Below are 20,312 nucleotides of genomic sequence, written 5' to 3'. Positions count from 1 at the left end.
GCAAATTACTATCTGAAACAGCCATCAAATTTCAAAAGCAGGTCTCATGATGCATAGACTGACAAGTTTTGATGATCATAGGCTTCAAAGTACCAAAGTTATGCATCAAAATTAAACTAAAAATGAATACCTGCAAATTTAAACCAGAAGTCTCTGATGAGACTGTAGCTCTACTGGTCTGTACATATAACATGTACATATAAATTGTGCAATTTGAAAATTTGCAACATGCATTAATAAATAGAATTATGTATCTTAAAGTAGTCTACTTCTGTGCCAAGTTATATTGAAAACAAACGAAAACAGTAGGAGGAGTAGCATTTTGAAAGTATTTCACAGAAATTTCTATTTTTAGTAACCATGACAACACCATTCACTGAAATCAAAAACCAGAATACATATCATGTATCGTAGTGTATTCTATTTGTGTGCCAAATTAGATTGAAATCAGACCAACACTGTAGGAGGACTAATGTTTTAAAGGGATTTCACAGAAATTTCTATTTTTAGTAAACATGGCAACACTGTTCATCAAAATCAAAAACTGATGCACTAAATTATGTATCTTAGTATAGTCTCCTTGTATGCCAAATTATATTAAAAGCAGACTAAAACTGTAGCAGGAGTAGCGTTTTAAAGAAATTTCACAGAGATTTCTATTTTTAGTAACCATGGCAACATCGTTCATTGAAATCAAAAACTGATCCACTAAATTATGTATCTTAGTGTAGTCTACTTGTGTGCCATTTTATATTGAAATCAAACCCAAAACTGTAGGAGGATTTGTGTTTTAAAGGAATTTCACAGAAATTTCTATTTTTAGTAACCATGGCAACACCGTTCATTGAAGTCAAAAACCTATGCACTATATTATGTATCTTAGTGTAGTCTACTTGTGTGCCAAGTTACATTGAAATCAGACCAAAACTGTAAGAGGAGTAGCATTTTAAAGGAATTTCACAGAAATTTCTATTTTTAGTAACCATGGCAACACTGTTCATCAAAATCAAAAACCAATGCACTAAATTATGTATCTTAGTGTAGTCTACGTGTGTGCCAAGTTATATTGAAATCAGACCAAAACTGTAGGAGGAGTAGCATTTTGAAAAATTGTTTACAGACAGATGGACAGACAGCTAGACAGACGAACAGACAGACAGATGGACGGACGACGGACACCTTACTATCGCATAAGCTCTTCTGGTCTCTGACCAGTAGAGCTAAAAAGTAGGTCACCTTGACCAACTTTTGAGTCAACATGATATGAGGTCTGAAGATGCATCAATTGACAAGATTTGATGATCCTAGGCCTTATAGTGGGCAGAATATCGAAGATTTAACAAAACGTAATTTTTGGTCAACTTTGAAGTGACCTTGAGACCGCGTCCTTTCCCCCAGGGTTGTGCCCTGAACAATTATTAATCTATGACATATCCTCATCCTTGTATGCAAGTTTGGTGATAATCTGCCTAGTGGTTTTTGAGAAGAAGATTTATTAACAACCACTATTTTTGTTTTATTTCCCTAATTATCTCCCCTTGTTTAAGGGACACATCCCTAGTTTTAGTATAAATGAAAGCCCTTTGGGCAAGGATACTTTGTGACAAATTTGAAAAAAATTGACTGAGGGGTTCTTGAAATACGGCCCATTTTCCAAAAAGTTTACTCACACCGCACAAATGGCCATAGCATTAGCTCTTTGAGCCTTTGGCTCAGAAAAGCTAAAAATGTAGCATGTGTCTATGAACAGGTGATGAAATATAAAGATAATGAACAGTATTCAATGTCGAAAGCCCAGTGAAGCAATACAAATTTGGAGCAGAGCAAAGATAGACCTCAAAATTTAGAGGTGGGATCAGGTGCCATGGAGGAGTAAGCATCCCCCTGCGGACCAGTCACACCCGCCTTGTGCTCCTTGTCATGATCGGAAAAAAAAATCCGTAGACAGTGTATAAATAATGGCCTAATAATTAGTATTAAAAAAGTCAGTCAGCATTTGACTCAATGATAGGTTGTATGTGCACAACATTTTTTTTTCACCTTGACCTATTATTAAAGTCAAGGACAATCTTTTACATGAAAAAATAGTCCAGGTCATAACTTGAGAACTTTTTGACATTAGGATTTCAAACTTGGAACAAGGAAAGACTAAATGCACTGCATCAAAATATTTGACCTTGACCACTTTCTTCATTCAAGATCAAATTAAGAAAAACATGACCAAACCATAACTTAATATCCTTTTGACACGAAGACTTGAAATTTTGTACACAGATTGAGCAATTTGAGCTGAGATGCACTGCATTATTATTTTTGACCCTGATTGCACTCGTTAATGTTGGTAAAGAAGGGGAGACATGTTTTTTTTTTTTTTTTTTTTAAAAACAAAACAATACCCACTAATTTAATATCGACTTTGATTCAGTAAATATATAAATACATGTGTATGCACACCATGTCATTTTGTGAACACTATTTATAAATCTTTATATTCAAGTATTCTAAATTTTCAAAGCATTTCATGAAAAAGTAAAAAAATTATGGCTATGCCAAGTTTATTGCTCGTTTTATGCGTACATGCACGCATGTGCATGCCTTTGCATTTTTTGTGTTTTTTTCTATATATTTCTATGTAAAACTTTGATCCCCCAATGTGGCCCCTCCCTACCCCCAAGGGTCATCATTTGAACAAACTGAAATTACACTACCTGAAGATGCTTCCATATCAATATGACTAAACATGGCTTTGCTGTTCTTGAGAAGAAGATTTTTAAAAGTTTTTTTCCTATAGATTCCTATTGTAAAACTTTGATCCCCCATTGTGGCCCCACCCTTTCCCCAGGGGTCATGATTTGAACAAATTTGAATCTACACTATCTAAAGATACTTACATATCAATATGACTAAACAAGGCTTTGCTGATCTTGAGAAGAAGATTTTTCCTATATATTTCTTTGATCCCCCATTGTGGCCCCACCCTAACCTAAGGGGTCATGATTTGAACAAACTTGAATCTACACTACCTGAGAATGCTTACATATCAATATGACTAATCATGGCTTTGCTGTTCTTGAGAAGAAGATTTTTAAAGATTTTTTCCTATATATTTCTATGTAAAAATTTGATCCCCCCTTGTGACGCCGACCTACCCCCAGGGGTCATGATTTGAACAAACTTGGATCTACACTATGTAATAAAGGTTTCCTATAAGTTTCAACTTTTTTGGGCCAGTCGTTCTTGAGAAATTTTTAAATTATGCCACCAAATTTTCACTATTTCTGAATTATTTCCCCTTGAATGAGGGCATGGCCCTTCATTTGAACAAACTTGAATCCCCTTCACCCAAGGATGCTTTGTGGCAAGTTTGCTTAAAATTTGCCCAGTGATTCTGGAGAAGAAGTCAAAAATGTGAAAAGTTTACAGACAGACAGATGGATGGACAGACAGACAGATGGACTACAGACAAAATGTGATCAGAAAAGCTCATTTGAGCTTTCAGCTCAGGTGAGCTAAAAAAGCAAATTGCAGAGGTCTGTTGATGTGTTGGATAAGTATACCTGTATTAATTATATACATGTACATGCAACTGACATCTCTAATTTTCTTTTTAATTCATTAACTTACTTCCTTTGAAGTAATTTTTTATTCAAAGTACAATAAGATTAGTACAGAGGTGACTGAAATCTTGCTTTCCCTAATAGAGGAATTTTTTTTGAGACTTGGCTAAAAATTACAATGAAAATAAAGAAGATAAAAAGCTGCTAACATGACTTTTTGCATATAATAGATAGCGAGGATGGGAGCAAAATGTCTGATCAGAAACAACTTTGCCTTGTTTTTGCGAAATTTTTCACTATAGGACACATCTCCTTAAAATAGGTTCACGTGAATTTTCATACAAACGGGAAGTAACTGTTAATATTGGGCTTGATGGAAGTTCAAATGCTGCGATACGACAATTTTTATGGGACAGGCAAGGATGAATATCTTCTTTTTAAACTGTACCTGTATTCATGAATTTTAATGTTGAACTCCACTCATTGCTACGACATTAGGTATATAATTTTTTACAAAAATTGATTGGATTTCTGTTCGTTTGATAATAGTTTTTTAAAATATATCTTAGTTTTTATAAATATGAAATTATGAAGTTTTTTAAATATTAGTTATTACAAATGATATTGTCTATCGATGTAGAGACCTAATAATTTTATTTCCCAATAAAATGTGGGCCAAACAAGCTGTACAGGTAATACTCGTAGACTTCCTGTGTGTACTCCTTTGTGTATAGGGATTAGCGCTCTGCATGGTCTGCACGACAGTCAATGTCACGGGGTACAAAGCATGTAAAATTTAATCCCTTCGCTTACCTGAGAAAACCGTACGGTTAAAAATCTCAGTCTTTAAATCCAGAACATGTGGTTATATAGTTACAGTATATGTAGAATTTCATATTCTGTAATGGTAGATTTTTTCTTGTAATATGAATTTATGATACTGAAATGTTAAATTTATATGAGTGAGAGATTTCCTCATAATCACATTCCTCCAATACATATACATAGACCAATGAAACGTTCTATATCAGACACACCCATTCTTTAATAAACCTGTTTTGATTTCATTTAGTCACAGCCTGTATTTTTCTGTACACAGGAAGTGCACATGTGTTTGGCCTGTCAATCAAACTAGACTTGACTTCTTTAAATATTTCCCATAAGGATTTGAGGTTTAAGTTAAATAAAACTTTTGTTGCTATGACCTTTGAACAATTGAACAAAATCTCATCTTCTAACTCAGGAAAATTTTATTTTTCTAGTAAAATCTTAAACTGTATTATTGAACCAATAATCCATAAGGAAAAACGTTTATGCTATGCTTGTCCATAAATTAGTTGAAAATGAAAAACATTTTGTACTTTACTGTCCTGTGTATGACAATCTTCAATTTCAATATTGTGATATTTTTGATGATAAATTATACTGTGGTACTGATCCCATTAAAGAAATTGCTAACCCATGTGATTATAATACTGCAAAACGTTTATGTATCTATATACATAGATAAAATAATGCTTTATGCATATAGGAAACAATCCCAAGGTCTAGCTATAAGGAACTGTGTAAAATTGAATTGCATGCAATTATGTTATAATATTCTTCTTTTTTTTCCTGTTATCTGTCATTTGATTTCTTAATTTGACTGTATGCCAACATGGTGATGTCAATAAACTGAATTGAAATTTTTTTTATTACACACTCATAATTATGCCAGCACATAAATATGCAAAGAAAATATGACAAATATCTTGTATTCATTTTTTTTTTTTTATAATTTAAATTTGATTTATTAAGTATCATGCTTTCTAAGTCTCTTGTAATGTGTATAACGGCCAATATACTGGATTGCCTTTTTTAATGAAGCTAAACCCTAATGTAGATTTTCCAAAGGGTTTGGAAAAGTTGGAATTCCATGAAATTCCAAACATTTCCATACAAGAGTCTAAAAGTGTTTTTGGAAGTTTTTGGAATCTTTTGGAATTTGAATAACAAATTTGGACTTAGACATTTTGAGGCTTGGAAAGTTGTGGAAATCTATGGAAAAGCTGATAAAATGAGAAACTTAGACATTTTCTGCTCTGGAAAGCTGTGGAAAATAACTTAGAATTTTTTCTTAAACTGTCGGCTCATAGTACAATTACGTCGGGATCGATGTTGGGCTCGATGAACAATTAATTTAAACAACAGCCCGCCAAAATTCAACAATTCGGCTGCCATGTTGTATTGTTGGACAGAAGAAAAGAGAGTGCCACAAAGAAGGGAACTGCTGTCATCATTAGCTTGGAATGGAATTTGTATTTTGACAAAAGATGCAGACATTTTAAGACCTGGTAGGTACAATGTACAGTATTTTATGTGTCCTTGAAGTTGAATGGATAATTGCTTCTGCTACTGTTCCTCAGTCTGGGCACCACACACATAGAATGCCCGACGGTGAAACCATTAGGGCGAGCGCAGTTTCATTTCTGTAATAATTATTGTACAAGTCAGTACAACTCTAAACATCGCTTATCAAAATATGTTTGAACAATGTGTGGATTTCAACCCAAATTTCCTCCCTTTCGTACATGCCTTAAACCTCGCTATATATGCGAGTGGCACGTTGCCAATTGCACCACGACAGTTCATGTTACATCGTACACACACATCATAACACTATTAGTGTCTCCAACACGATGCAACATCTAAATTGGCTATTTTTACCATGTTTACAAGGCAGAAGAAACGTGGTAGACTAATAATGCTCTATATGATATAAAGTTGTGCACAGCTTAGTTGCGGTAGACCCAAGCCTCTATTTAGTTTCACAGACTACCACCAACAAAGGCATTTCAAGACTTCCCTACTTTCAGACCTTTAGTGCTTGCACAGATAATTTAAATAAAGCTCCCCCCCCCATGCAGTGATATTATGGAATTCTCTTCCATGCTCAATGTTGGCAGCCTCTTTTTTTTCTTATCATAACGTTTACAGTAATTAATAATTTTCTTTCCTAATTGTGGGCAACCAAGTTTTGCATTTGGACAAGTCAAAGTTTGAGATCACTTGCCCAAAGAACAAGTGAATCTGAAAGTTAAATGTCTATCCCTGAAATATTAAAAATGACTATACTCTATGACATAAAATTATGCATGCATTATTTACAGGAATGCTCACAAAAAGGACAAGAGCTCAGAGCTGTATGGAAATTTACACAAAGGTAAGATTTTTTAATCATTTTCCTAATCAATAAAATAAAAAGAATTGAAATTATGTGTTTATCAATGTTAGCCAGTTATTATAAACATTAGACATCACTCTTTCAAATATTTTTTTAATTTCAATACTGAATTGTTGATGCATGGAAGTTACATGTATTTATAACAGTTTATTTAATATTTCCTTAATTTTTCAAAAAAAAAAAAATGTACATGTATTTGCATGTTTGAAGCCAGTAGAACAAATGTATTCTATATATTCACTTTATGTTATTTGCTTTGTCTATATTTTTGTTACATTGTAAATATGCCAATATGCATTTAAAGCAACTACATATGCATATAAATTCGTCTTTTCCTCTTTTCAAGGGTCAGTTAACAGATTTTGCAAATATGGAGGATAATACATCAAAGGCAGCATAGGTGTCCAAACTCCTGTTCAGGGTGCTTTTAATCAGAAGCTTAAGAGACAAAAGACGACCCATTGACAAGGCAAAACTGAATGTTTTATATGGTATATAAATTGTATTTACTAATGTGCATGTACTTTTTTTCATACCTTAACTTTATTTGCTGAATGTTTTTAAGGGTACATAGTTTATGTAATTTACAATGTTCTCTCTCATATTCAAGGTTAATTAACTTAGACACAATCATGTCTCTTTATTTATACACTTTAGTTCTATCCTTTTCTTTTTAGCTCACCTGAGCTCAAGGCTCAAGTGAGTTTTCTGATCAGTGTCTGGTGTTACATTTTTGACTTCTCAGAACCATAGGATCAACCAAACTTGTCACAAAACATCCTTGAGTGAAGGGGATTCAGGTTTGGCTTTCATACTTCATTAGGTGTTTCCTTGTGAGAAGGCCTTCCATTGGATATCAACATTTTGTAGATATCATACATCTTTATGGTAATCTTTTCTTTCAGAAATTGAGCAAGAAAAGTTTGAAGTGTGGGAATGATCAACATCAAACTTGCTGAGCTTTTGAAGCCGTCGTACCAAAAGTGAATCCATTCGTGACACCAATTATCTGACCACCCTCTAACAGAACCAGTGAGGAAGTGATTCTAGCCAACACTTCAGAAGTAGGATCTTGGGGCATGTTGGGGGAAAAAATAGCATGTGTTGATTTTATGGGATCTTCCAAATATAGTTGTGTAGTAGATATTTGTGTACTTAATACCTATGTTTGTCACTCTAGTCATTAACTTTGTATGGTAAATGTATATGGACCACTGGAAGATCATTGTAACTGTATACAAATGTTGCAAATATACCCTGTTAAGGCTTTAGTGACCTTTTCCAAGGTCATTTAATGAAGCAAAAGGTCATAATTAATAGGGTTTTTTTAAATCTATTTTGTTTTATTATCAAAAAAATGTCATATGTTTGAGATTAGGTACAAAGGATTTTCTTTAACCAAAAGTCATTTGTTTCTCATGCAGACTGTAATTTACTACATGTACATGCATGTATATTATAATAATTCTCATTAATTAAACCAAGGTGATCATCCAGTAATGATATTTTTCTGTGGATTTTTAACATTGTTTAAATAACCTTTGATGTAAAATACTTTCAGTGATAATACTTTTTAAAATTTGTGCTTACATTATACATAGAAGTGTGTATGCAACATTTGTCCCCAAACACATTGTACAGCAAAAATAATTTTTTTATTTTGAAAATATAGATTTGATTTATGAAAAATTGTGATGTCATCATTTTTGTTGTAATTATTTGGCCCTTAAATTATTTTGATTATTCCAGTTTTTTGTATTTTCCTGGAATTCCATAGATTTCCAAATATCCTGGAATTCCATGGATTTCCAGCTATTTCCGCAAATTTCTATTCTGGCATTGTTCCGCTCTTTTCCAGGCTAGATTTGAAATTCCATACCATTCTGAAAAAGTTCCGTCCCAATACTCTCGAGAATTCCTTGGAATTCCATGGAACACTTTTTCCATGGAATTCCACGGAATTTGTTATGGAATTCCACGGATCTTACGGAAAATCTACATTAGGGTTACAGGGAATAAGACACCACAAGGGAGTTGGCGAGTGTTTGGGAACATCTGTAACAATCCCTGTTACAATTATAACTAGTTTAAATTTCTATGCTTATTCAAAAAATAAAAAGTTAAATGAATTGAACTTATATGAAAATTCTTAGAATTCAAAGACAATGACATTCTTCTTTACATCACGTCAAACATCTGATTTTGTAAATAGGGCACAAGCTCTGTTATTGTTAATGTTTATGACTTTCACCGGGTGTGTTCAATTTGTTAAACTCTGCACACATCACTGAGCACGGACTGACAATACTGGTTTGTTGGTTTTGCTATCTCACATTTCTACTCTGATTTTCTGAATTATAGTTTTAATATGTTTCATTAATACACAACTTTTCTTAAGTATTAAGGTTAAAGTTTACTTTGTGATTGATTGATTGATTGTACGTTGTTTTACGTCCCGTTTGAGAATTTTTCACTCATATAGAGACGTCACCATATACCAGTGAAGGGCTTCAAATTTAGCCCTTTACTCGGCACTGAGGGCCATCGAACAGTGAGGGTTCTTTATCATGCCAACGCCCACCGTGATTTTAAAGTCTCATTCTTAAGACCCGCAACTTTCACTTCAAATTGCAAGCGCTTGGCAAAGGAACAGTTGTTACCCATTTTTCATCGACTTAGTTCAGTCGCGGCCGGGGCACGAACCCATGACCTTCTGATCACTTTGTGAAAGTGCAGGGATATGTCAATCAAACCCTGAAATTTATAGTTTCAATAATTTCCAGATAAAAGAAGTTTCTGGACACGCTTTTACTATATTTCCATGTGAAATGCTATATAAGTCATGATATTATACAGAAAATTTGAGAAAATATTAACTACAAATCTGTGTCCAGGCCCTTTTAACACTGCATTGTCTTTTCCTGTTTACATCATATCCTTGACATTGCAATGTTGGATGAAATCAAGTTGACATCGTTTCACCATTGCATTGCATTATCTTGTTAACATAAATAATATTGTCGACATTGCAATGTTGGACAACATCCTGTGCGATGTTCGTCAAAGATGTAGACAAAGAAATAATTAAAATGCAGACAATATAAACATGATTTATAGTATAAATGAGAAGACAATGATATTGAATTGGTAAAGTGGACTGGACATGAATGACATTTCTGGAGTAAAAAGTGAAAATGTAAAGTTAATCGACAACAGATTGATCAGAAAAACTTGCATCAATTCAGCTTAAAAGTGATCAACTTATAGTTGAACAAATAATCAACATTTTGTAGCATCATATCCTCTTTTAAGGTGTCTACCTTTAATTGACACAAATATTAACATCTTAGCAGTAAATCTAGACCACTTGATTGACTACCTTCAAAATTGATAAAAAAAATATAGCAATAAAATTAAACCACTTTAGTGATTACCTTCAAAATCCACATCTCCTACAATTTTAGTCCTCCCAGTTCCCTCATCTTTGATTCGATTGATACCAACATCAATTATAGTAGCTCCTTCTTTGATCATGTCAGCTGTAATGAGTTTAGGTATTCCTGTTGCTGAAACAATTATGTCTGCTGTCTTTGTGAATATAGTCAGTTGATCTGGTGGTGTATACCTGTGACATATGGTTGTAGTTGCATCACCTGGAGGTAAGAAACACAATTTTGATTTACATATACAAGGTACAGTGATGCACATTAAAGTGGTAAAATTTCAGTTTGAATGGAAAATTTGGAGTTTACATAATGACATTTCTTCAGAAAGGAAAAAGCCACCAAATGCTTAATTTGAGGTATTTGATAAATACAACAGCCAATCAGATTGCCAGTTTACATGAACATTGAGTAAATGTGTGTTTGATCAATACATGTTTGTGATAACTTCAATAAGCATGATTAATTCCTAATTATGAACACGTTTGTTGCAGTATGCAAGTTTTACAGAATTGGGGGGGGGGGGGGGGGGGTGTGTCTCTAACTCACCCCATGCAATCTTAATAAAATCCCCATTTCAGCAAAACCTGTGTTGCTAGTCGCAGAGAGTGGGAGTCTTAAAATTGACATTGTTGTGATGAATATTGTTTTTTAATTTCAAAGGAAACAGGCATGTCATCACCATTTCAAATAAAAAAAAAAATATACGAGTGTTGTTCGAAAAGTTCGCGGAGCTGTCATAATTTTTTTTAATAAACGTCATATCGTTTCCAAATTTGGTAGCAATGTTTCAACAATAAATTCAAAGAAAATTTGTTAAGATTTTTTAAAATATCATGATTTATTTCATACTTATTTAGATTTTAAAATGATGTAAATCGGATCATGGGGCAGGTCAAAATTTCATTGTTAACAATTAATACACTAAAAAATGTCTGTAATCATATCCTCTGTAAAATTGCACAAAAACAGAAAATTCTAGACATCCAAATTGATTCATCATTTCATATTCTAAATTATGACTTAATAGTTTGCTTTCTTGAAAAGAAATCAACTTCAGAAGATAGGCAGTACTCATTGAAAGGGGCAAAAAAAAGATGACGTCGTAGAACATCACAGAGCACCAGTTAACGATAAAATTTTATGCTGTACTCTGGAAAACTCCAGAAAAAATTCTCAAAATGCTTGAAGAATACAAAATATGTCCAAAAAACGAGCCATACATGTGTATGTACATTGCACAGACGGTATTTTAACACCGATATGACCGCGGCTTGCTGATCTCTGCGGCCACATGTGAATGAGGAGTGGGTTACAAAATTTAAATACAAAGCGACAGAGCAGAATGTAAATTGTGTGCTGTAAGAAGGCGTGAATTATTGTATGTTTAAAAGTACAATATGAGTACACACTGCATTCTAACACCGATATGACTGCTGCTCGCTGATTTCTGCGGCCACATGTGAATGAGTAGTGGGTTGCAACAGAGCTGAATGTAAACTGTGTGTTGTAAGAAGGCATGAATTATTGTATGTTTAAAAGTATTATTTTATGTACATAGTTTATTTAATATTAAATGAAAAATTAAATAAAGAAACAAGAGACTGATAGTAAAAATTATATGTAAATTGCTTTACACAAGTATTAATACTTCCATCACTAATTGCAATTATTTGCCGTAGCACCTTTTGAATTACAATTGAAATAGAATACAATAACACAGGATAGAGAAATTATTTTTTTTTTTTAAATCATATTGTTGTGTCGACAGTGAACAGGCCGGTGAAAGTGATTAAAATTCAAAATTTTATGCACTAGTGTTTTGAATTAAGATTAAATCAAAGATGAGATTAAGTTATCTTAAAGATGAGATTAAGTTATCTTAAAGATTTGATATAAATAAAAAAAACATAATGTTTCATTAAATTGTTGTTTCTACACAATGGATTTAAAACGTGATCACAGATGTTTGATTTGTTTACATGGTTTATGACCGCAGGTGGCTGGTACACTGGTGATCTCGGCAATGTGGGATCGCGGGTTGTGTTACATAACTATAAACATCGAGGTGAACATGGAGAACGTAAAATGCGTACAGTTAATGATCATTAATTATTCAATGCTTAAAGCTTAATATTACTTATATAGTTTGTTTTGATAATAAATGAAGACAGATACATTTAATTCCTTCCTTTATTTGAAGATGTGTTCCCTTTAAAACTAAATTAAAAAAGAAAAGAAAGTTGTAAAAAAATTATTTATGAATGAACCACAGATCACGTTTAAAACCTTATTTAGAAGAAAATTAGCATTGAATACAGTAGGGTATATTATTTATAGCAAGTTTGTTTAAGTTATACACATGAAGAGTTCTGATTTACTTGCCAAATGAAAACACTTACCTGTTTACAGGACCTGCTTTTTACCTACATATTACACAATACACGAACAAAACAACATTTTTATGAGATCAATAAGGTGTTAAAGAACAACTTTTATTCTGAAAGCCATATCGAAATATTTAGTTATAAAGCAAAAACTTTCAAGGGCTCTAGATCCCTAATTTTAGGGGCCAGCCCCTTTTAACTGATATCAAATGAAAGCTCTTGCAATTATGCATAACTTTTATTCTACATGTTTTAACAAATTATTTTTAGTTTTAAAGATATAAAGGAAAATATGTCAAAATTTTTGCTCTTTTCCGCGTTCTAACTTTTGACCCCTCTCCAGCGCCATTTTTAATGCAAAAATCAAAAAACAAAAACCAATATGCACAACTTCAATGCTTTTTCTTTTCAATTTTTTAACCTTTTTTCAAAGGTTTTAGTGCTCCAATTATTATAGTTTCAGAGCCTTTGTCTGGAAACCAAAGGCATTAAAATTTCAATCAAAGGGGAATAACTCGTGAACTGAAGGTAATTTCCAAATTGTATTACAGTATTCTGGAAAGTGTTTTGTAAAGTCTAAAAGCTCTAAACATTTGAACAAAATTCGTTCAGAAATGTGGAAAATATGAAGCTTCAGAGGAGACATCTAGGGAAAAAAAAAAAGAATAATAAGAACTAGATGCATGCTTGTTGCTAAGGCAACAAGTGGTCTTCCGACCGACTCTTTGCTGACAAAAAAATGCTGCAATACCTCAATGGAAACAAACCTAAACGTCAAATTTTCTTATGTATTCAAGTACTTCAGGTTTTCAAAAATAAACCATCATTACTACAATTTTTTTTCAATAAAGTTCGTAAAAACAAACCTTTAAAACATCGGTGAAAAGTACGAAACAGAAATGTCGTTTTTAATTGAAAAAAGAGGGAGAAAATGAAAAAAAAATTTTGCCGCCAGTTTGAATCAGCCATATCATGTCATCAGAGAAGTTGACTCCTTACTCAAAAGGTAACAGTTTTACTTTATGTATTCTCAGTATCTGTAGCTGTATTCCTATATGAAATGTAATAAAATGTTACATTGATCAAATATCACAAAATTCGAAGAGAATAGATACCAGACATCATTTTGAAGATAAAATTTATATTTAAGCTGAAAATAGTAAATTAGTACAGACATTCTGGGGATCATACCGGGGTCGCCCGCGTGAAAATCCAACATGCTAAATATAACCATTGCGCTAGCAAGGACCACCGCTTCGAAGTGAAATTTGACGAATATCTAGAGTATGAGTTGATCAATCTTAAAACAAATTATATATTTATTCTTCTTATAAGACTCCTTATTAATCAAGTAAATTCCATATAAAAAACATTGAAAAACAAAAAAGTTGAAAAATTAGACTTTTTGAATTCACTTCCGTTCGCGACCGGAAGTAGGAACGACGAAAAATAAAGGTCGATCAGCATATCTACATGTAATGCTCTATCATGTCCGTGAGTTTCACTTTCGTATCTTCCGTCGTTCTCAAGAAAATTAGCGGACAAAATTCCATTTAAAAAATACAAATTTCCCCCAAATTCGCGAACGGAAATGATTTTCAAAAAAGTGAGGGACACCCCTGGAGATATTTTCATGATGGATCTTCTCTGAAAAAAATCTTTTGAATTGAACCACACACAGCTGAGATATCGCCTGTACTATGAAAAGTGGAATAATAATAATAATAGAAAACAGAAGGAAAACAATAAGGTCTTCCGAAGGAAGTCGGAAGACCTTAACTAGAAAAACTGCTATTGCAAGCTGAGTGAATGGCGTATGTCACCCCGAACTGAACCATAAGCTGTAAGATTTTTCCAATGCTTAAAAAACTAAGTATTCGTAGAAAAATCTCTTCCCCCTTCTCACTCAAGTTATATAAAGTATTGTCTAGAAAAAAAAATTGATTTATAGAAATCTGATTGGAGTAAAATAAAATTATAATTTTTTCTCTGATATCAGGAATAACAAGAATGTCTTATGTAGAAGACGGAAGACCTTAATTTAGAGAATAACAGGTTCACGTCAAAACATGGCTGACGCAAAATAGATCCTGAATTTTTCACTTCAATTCGGGCATTTTTGCATAGGACATGGATAATTTTTTTATGAGATGATAAAATACGTGTAAACTCTTTGTAAGTTTTATAATTAGCAGAATCATAAACATTTCCAGTGTGCTGAATGTACAATAGTGATGAGGCTTTCACACACCTGCAGGAGTGGATCCCAAGATTTTCAAATTAATAAAAAGATGGAAATTAATTGAAATAATTCTAACTATCAATGAATGAAATTATTCATATGCAAGTAATACATTCACAAGAAAACGCAAAATGCTAACGAATACTGCTGACAATTACTACTCTTCAAAGATAAAATTCTAAATAAAATAATTACAGTCCCTGAAACGTTCTACTTTCCCACTTGAACGGTGAGCAAATGCTGAACGAATCTGAGCGAACGGTGAGCAAACGCAGAGCGAACGGTGAGTGAACCATGTGTGAATGCTGAACGCAACTTGGTTAACGGTAGGTGAACACTGAACAGTGAGCAAATGCAGAACGAGACCGGAGCGCAAAGTGTACAGTGAACGCAAGATGAACAATTTATTGGGAATGCCTCTTATCTTTTCCATGCATTGCATCTATTCTATATTGTATTCTAATGTCAGGCGGAAAATAAATAAATAAATAAATATTCAAAAATTGTCCTAAGAAAGATGAAACATGCACATTTAGTAAAACTATTAATTAAGTTTCTTACAATATTTTCTGCACATATGTATGATGTTCAAATTCAGTTGTTTAATCACACAATTTTTATCGCTGTAAAACATTGTTGTCATTGCCGAATGCTGTAGTTTAATTATTCTAGTTGTAAAATAGAGATGTTTATTCTTATTTGATATATAAAACCGTTACAAATAATGATTTTGGAAGAGTACATTACTGACATATAGAATGAATTACAACAGTTGTAACAACCATACATGTATTTCTGTGTCAAGGCAATTCCGCGTAAAATAATGAGAAAAAAATTTAAAAATATTTTGCTAGTCTGTGGACGTATTGCAGGTATACATTCGTATTTAAAAAAATTAATGCAATAATATATTTATGTGTCTTCATTTTTTTAATGATGATTTATTCAGCAGACTTCTATATGTATCTGTAGACAATTCCCAGTGATTATACTCAGACAAGGTGATACAAAGAAGCATTCATATTATTTGTTATAGATTAAAATTTCAGAACTTGGTATTTAAGTAATACGTGTCATAGTTTTGATTAAACGGACAAATGAGAGAGAGAGAGAGATGGAGAGAGAGATTCCGTTTTAGCCCCCCTTTCCACAAATGCATGTACATATGTACCTGTATAAACAAAAATTCTTAATTTTTATCTAAATATATCAGGCAGTGAAAGTAACCTTTTTTATTTATCAACAAATTCACTTTGTTTGACAGTCAAAATCGGTCTTTATTTTCCTGCTTCAAGTTCACACGAAGTCCACATGTTTGTCCTGTCAATCAAAATCATTCGACACTGTGCAGGTGTGAAAGTCTCGTCACACCAAAGGTGAAGTGCTACACTGTAGTATTTCCAAGAAGTTTTAACATGTTTTATCATTTCTAAATCTGATTACAATTTTTCCAATAAATAAATAAAATACATTGGGCATAAACACTTCGAATGAATTTGAAACATTTTCCCTGGCCAATTTAAAATACCACCGTCGGCGTGTGTATATTTAAGGTCTTCCGTTTCCAACAGAAGACCTTCTACTGATTGTGATGATTAAGATTATTCTTATTATTCTTTTTTTTTTTTCCTAGACGCCAACTTTGAAGCTTTATATCTTCCTCATTTCTGAACGGATTTTGTTCAAATTTTCAGAGCTTTTAGACTTTACAAAACACTCTCAGAATACTGTAATACAATTCGGAAATTACCTTCTGTTCACGAGTTATTCCCCTTTGATTGAAATTTTTATGCCTTTGGTTTCCAGACAAAGGCTCTGAAACTATAATAATTGGAGCACTAAAACCTTTGAAAAAAGGTTAAAAAATTGAAAAGAAAAAGCATTGAAGTTGTGCACATTGGTTTTTGTTTTTTGATTTTTGCATTAAAAATGGCGCTGGAGAGGGGTCAAAAGTTAGAACGCGGAAAAGAGCAAAAATTTTGACATATTTTCCTTTATATCTTTAAAACTAAAAATAATTTGTTAAAACATGTAGAATAAAAGATGTGCATAATTCCAAGAGCTTTCATTTGATATCATTTAAATGGGGCTGGCCCCTAAAATTAGGGATCTAGAGCCCTTGAAAGTTTTCGCTTTATAACTCAAAAACGGTAAATATTTCGATATGGCTTTCGGAATTAAAGTTGCTCTTTAACACCTTATTGATCTCATAAAATGTTGTTTTGTTCGAGTATTGCGTAAAATGTCGTAATATGTAGGTAAAAAGCAGGTCCCGTACACAGGTAAGCGTTTTCAATTGGCAAGTAAATCAGAACTCTTCATGTGTATAACTTAAACAAACTTGCTATAAATAATATACCCTACTGTATTTAATGTTAATTTTCTTCTAAATAAGGTTTTAAACGTGTTCTGTGGTTCACTCATAAATTATTTTTTACAACTTTCTTTTCTTTTTTAATTTAGTTTTAAAGGGAACAACGTCTTCAAATAAAGGAAGGAATTAAATGTATCTATATAATTATGTAAGTAATATTTAACTTTAAGCATCGAATAATTAATGATCATTAACTGTACGCATTTTACGTTCTCCATGTTCACCTCGATGTTTTTAGTTATGTAACACAACCCGCGATCCCACGTTGCCGAGGTCACCATCGACCAGCCACCTGCGGTCATAAACCATGTAAACAAAACAAATATCTGTGAAGGCTGTGATCACGTTTTAAATCCATCGTGTAGAAACAACGACTAATGAAACATTGTGTTTTTTTTAATTTATATTGAATCTTTAAGATAACTTAATCTCATCTTTGATTTAATCTTAATTTCAAACACTAGTGCATAAAATCATTTCGAATTTTAATCGCTTTTACCGGCCTGTTCACTGTCAACACATCAATACAATTTAAAAAAAAAACAAAAAAACAAACAATTTATTTCTCTGTCCTGTGTAATTGCATCTTTGATTTAATCTTAATTTCAAACACTAGTGCATAAAATCATTTCGAATTTTAATCGCTTTTACCGGCCTGTTCATTGTCGACACAGCAATACGATTTTTAAAAAAAAACAAAACAAACAATTTATTTCTCTGTCCTGTGTAATTGTATTCTATTTCAATTGTAACTGAAAAGGTGCTAAGGCAAATAATTGCAATTAGTGATGGAAATATTAAGTATTAATACTTGTGTAAAGTATAATTTTTACTATCAGTCTCTTAATTGTTTCTTCATTTAATTTTTCATTAAATATTAAACTATATACATCAAATAATACTTTTAAACATACAATAATTCACTCCTTCTTACAGCACAGTTTACATTCTGCTCTGTCGCTTTGTAACCCAGTCTTCATGCACACGTGGCTGAAGAGAGCCGGGGTCATATCGGTGTTAAAATACATTGTGTACTCATAGCGATTAATGGAAAATTGGGTTTGAAATCATTTCGAATCTTACATATTATTTTATTTTACTCTATCTCACGCTTATTTTTATCAATCCTTACCGCCCGTGCATTTATTCATTTCAAGTTCTACCCATTTTAATTGCCGACTTAACCATTAAGTTTGCAACAATTTATTTTTCTGTCTTGTGTTTTAAACTGCATGTACACATGCATGATAATTGTAAGTGGAGGTGACTTTTTCAATTCTCGGCATCCTCACAATGTCAAGGTATTGTGATTTCGGAACCTTAATTGACATTGTGAGGATGAATTCTCGGGAAAATCGAAAAGTTTTACGGATACATATACATACATACATACATGCATGCAAGTACAGAACATGCTCTTTTTATAAGCACGATCATAATTCGAATGTACAAGTGTACATGTATATGCAAGAGCGCCCCAAATGTACGCATATCGAGTGTTTAAAATACAGAGAAATACAAAATCCCTGGTCTCTGTTTTACATTATCTTTGCAACAAAATATTGGTTAATCTGAAATCAATTTTATTGATCTATAGCTTATTTTGAAGTAAATTATCGGTCCACTGAGTTGATAATGAGTTGTTTTTATAACGGGTACATTTAGAGTATTCCGAATCACTATTTACATTTTGACTGTAAATGATTTTATTAACAAGTTTATAAATGGTTGGTTGGTATTAAAGGAAAGCCAATTCAATGAAAAATCAAATCTACATTACACGGCGAGTCTATCTACGATACAGCGGCCTTGACGGGTTATATTTACATCACCTTTTTAGTGTATTGCAGGTCCCTTCCGGGTATTTCGAATCATCAGGTAAATGGCTAAAAACAGTCAGATAACAACATTATGATTAATGAATTAGTTGGTATTGTTTACCAAAAGTATCAAAAAATAAAAAGAATTATTTTCTTGTTGAATGTTGTTATTTTTTTTTATTAAGTTATTAAAGCCCCCCCCCCCCCCCCCACCCCCTTCTGTAGACACACTATAAAACAGCGTTCTCAGAGGCGGATCATGCAGAAAAGCAAATACCAACAGAATATTACTTTCTGAAATTACCTGATTGTAAATTGTTGTCCTGTAAATATAATCATGATAATTATGTAATTTTTTTTTACCTATGTGATTTTTTTAATGCAAATAATTAACATTGAACTGTAATAATTCTATGAGTAGGCTACCAAATAATGATATAATAATGATAAAAAAATTGTGAAAAGGAATTAAACCAACTCATGTTTAGATTTCATGATTATCAAGAATGACGTATATCACTGCATACATGTACTCGTACATATCAACATTGATCAACACTGATCAAGTGTATACCGGGACCCGGGATAGTCTTATTATAGCTCTTGCTTTGCCAAATCATTACTTTCATACCCCTTGCATTTAAGAAAAACAATGTTATAAAAAAAAATAATAATCTGACATATAACAAGTATACATGTAGCGTGTGCAATTTATTTGGCTAGGGGCATGTACACACGTGGTTCGAAACTGTAGGGGGCTACAAATGCGGCCATAACTAGTATATTTTTAAGGTGTTATTAAAAACAAATAATACTCACAAAAGCTTATAAAATTGCCATTCTATCGATACCTTATATGCCATGTTACATCCACCAACAACGCCACGACATCGATGAGAAATACCATGCAACGTTTCTACACGGGCATTTTCTTCGAAAAGGATAAGAAGTTAATGAATTAAAATAATTAATTCTTTTAGTTAACGCATTATGTTTACCTCTTTATTTGTTGTATGCAATAAGTATAGAAATGACTGTTGTGCATGTGTCGTGCGAGGTACAGCGGTAAGGTAAATTACCGAGAGTCGTGATATGCGGGGTGATTCGGAATACCCTAAATGACTGTGGTCCATTGAATTATAGGGATGGATTAAGTGGTGCAGTTCTCAAAGTCCTCCTGTTCATCAATTTCCTGCTTCCGATCTGCATGTATCATTGTATTTAATTCATTTATCTAAGGTGCACGATTCCATGGCTAAAGTTATT

General features: G+C 32.7%; 1 protein-coding gene across 1 annotated transcript in view; it reads right to left on the bottom strand.

Annotated features, from left to right (window-relative positions):
• LOC133184096 (bifunctional methylenetetrahydrofolate dehydrogenase/cyclohydrolase, mitochondrial-like) overlaps nt 1–20,312 on the bottom strand; it is a 140,147-nt gene that overhangs the window by 24,513 nt on the left and 95,322 nt on the right. The window contains exon 5 of the mRNA XM_061318927.1: nt 10,215–10,433. Within this exon, the coding sequence (XP_061174911.1) occupies nt 10,215–10,433 (219 nt within the window). The remainder of the gene's footprint in view (nt 1–10,214; nt 10,434–20,312) is intronic.

Source organism: Saccostrea echinata, unplaced genomic scaffold (genome assembly GCF_033153115.1).
Source record: "Saccostrea echinata isolate AGI-Se365-2 ecotype Australia unplaced genomic scaffold, CSIRO_AGI_Sech_v1 ptg000010l, whole genome shotgun sequence".
Classification (NCBI taxonomy): domain Eukaryota; kingdom Metazoa; phylum Mollusca; class Bivalvia; order Ostreida; family Ostreidae; genus Saccostrea; species Saccostrea echinata.
Note: the sequence above shows the minus strand (reverse complement) of the source record. Positions and strands in the feature narration are given on the sequence as shown.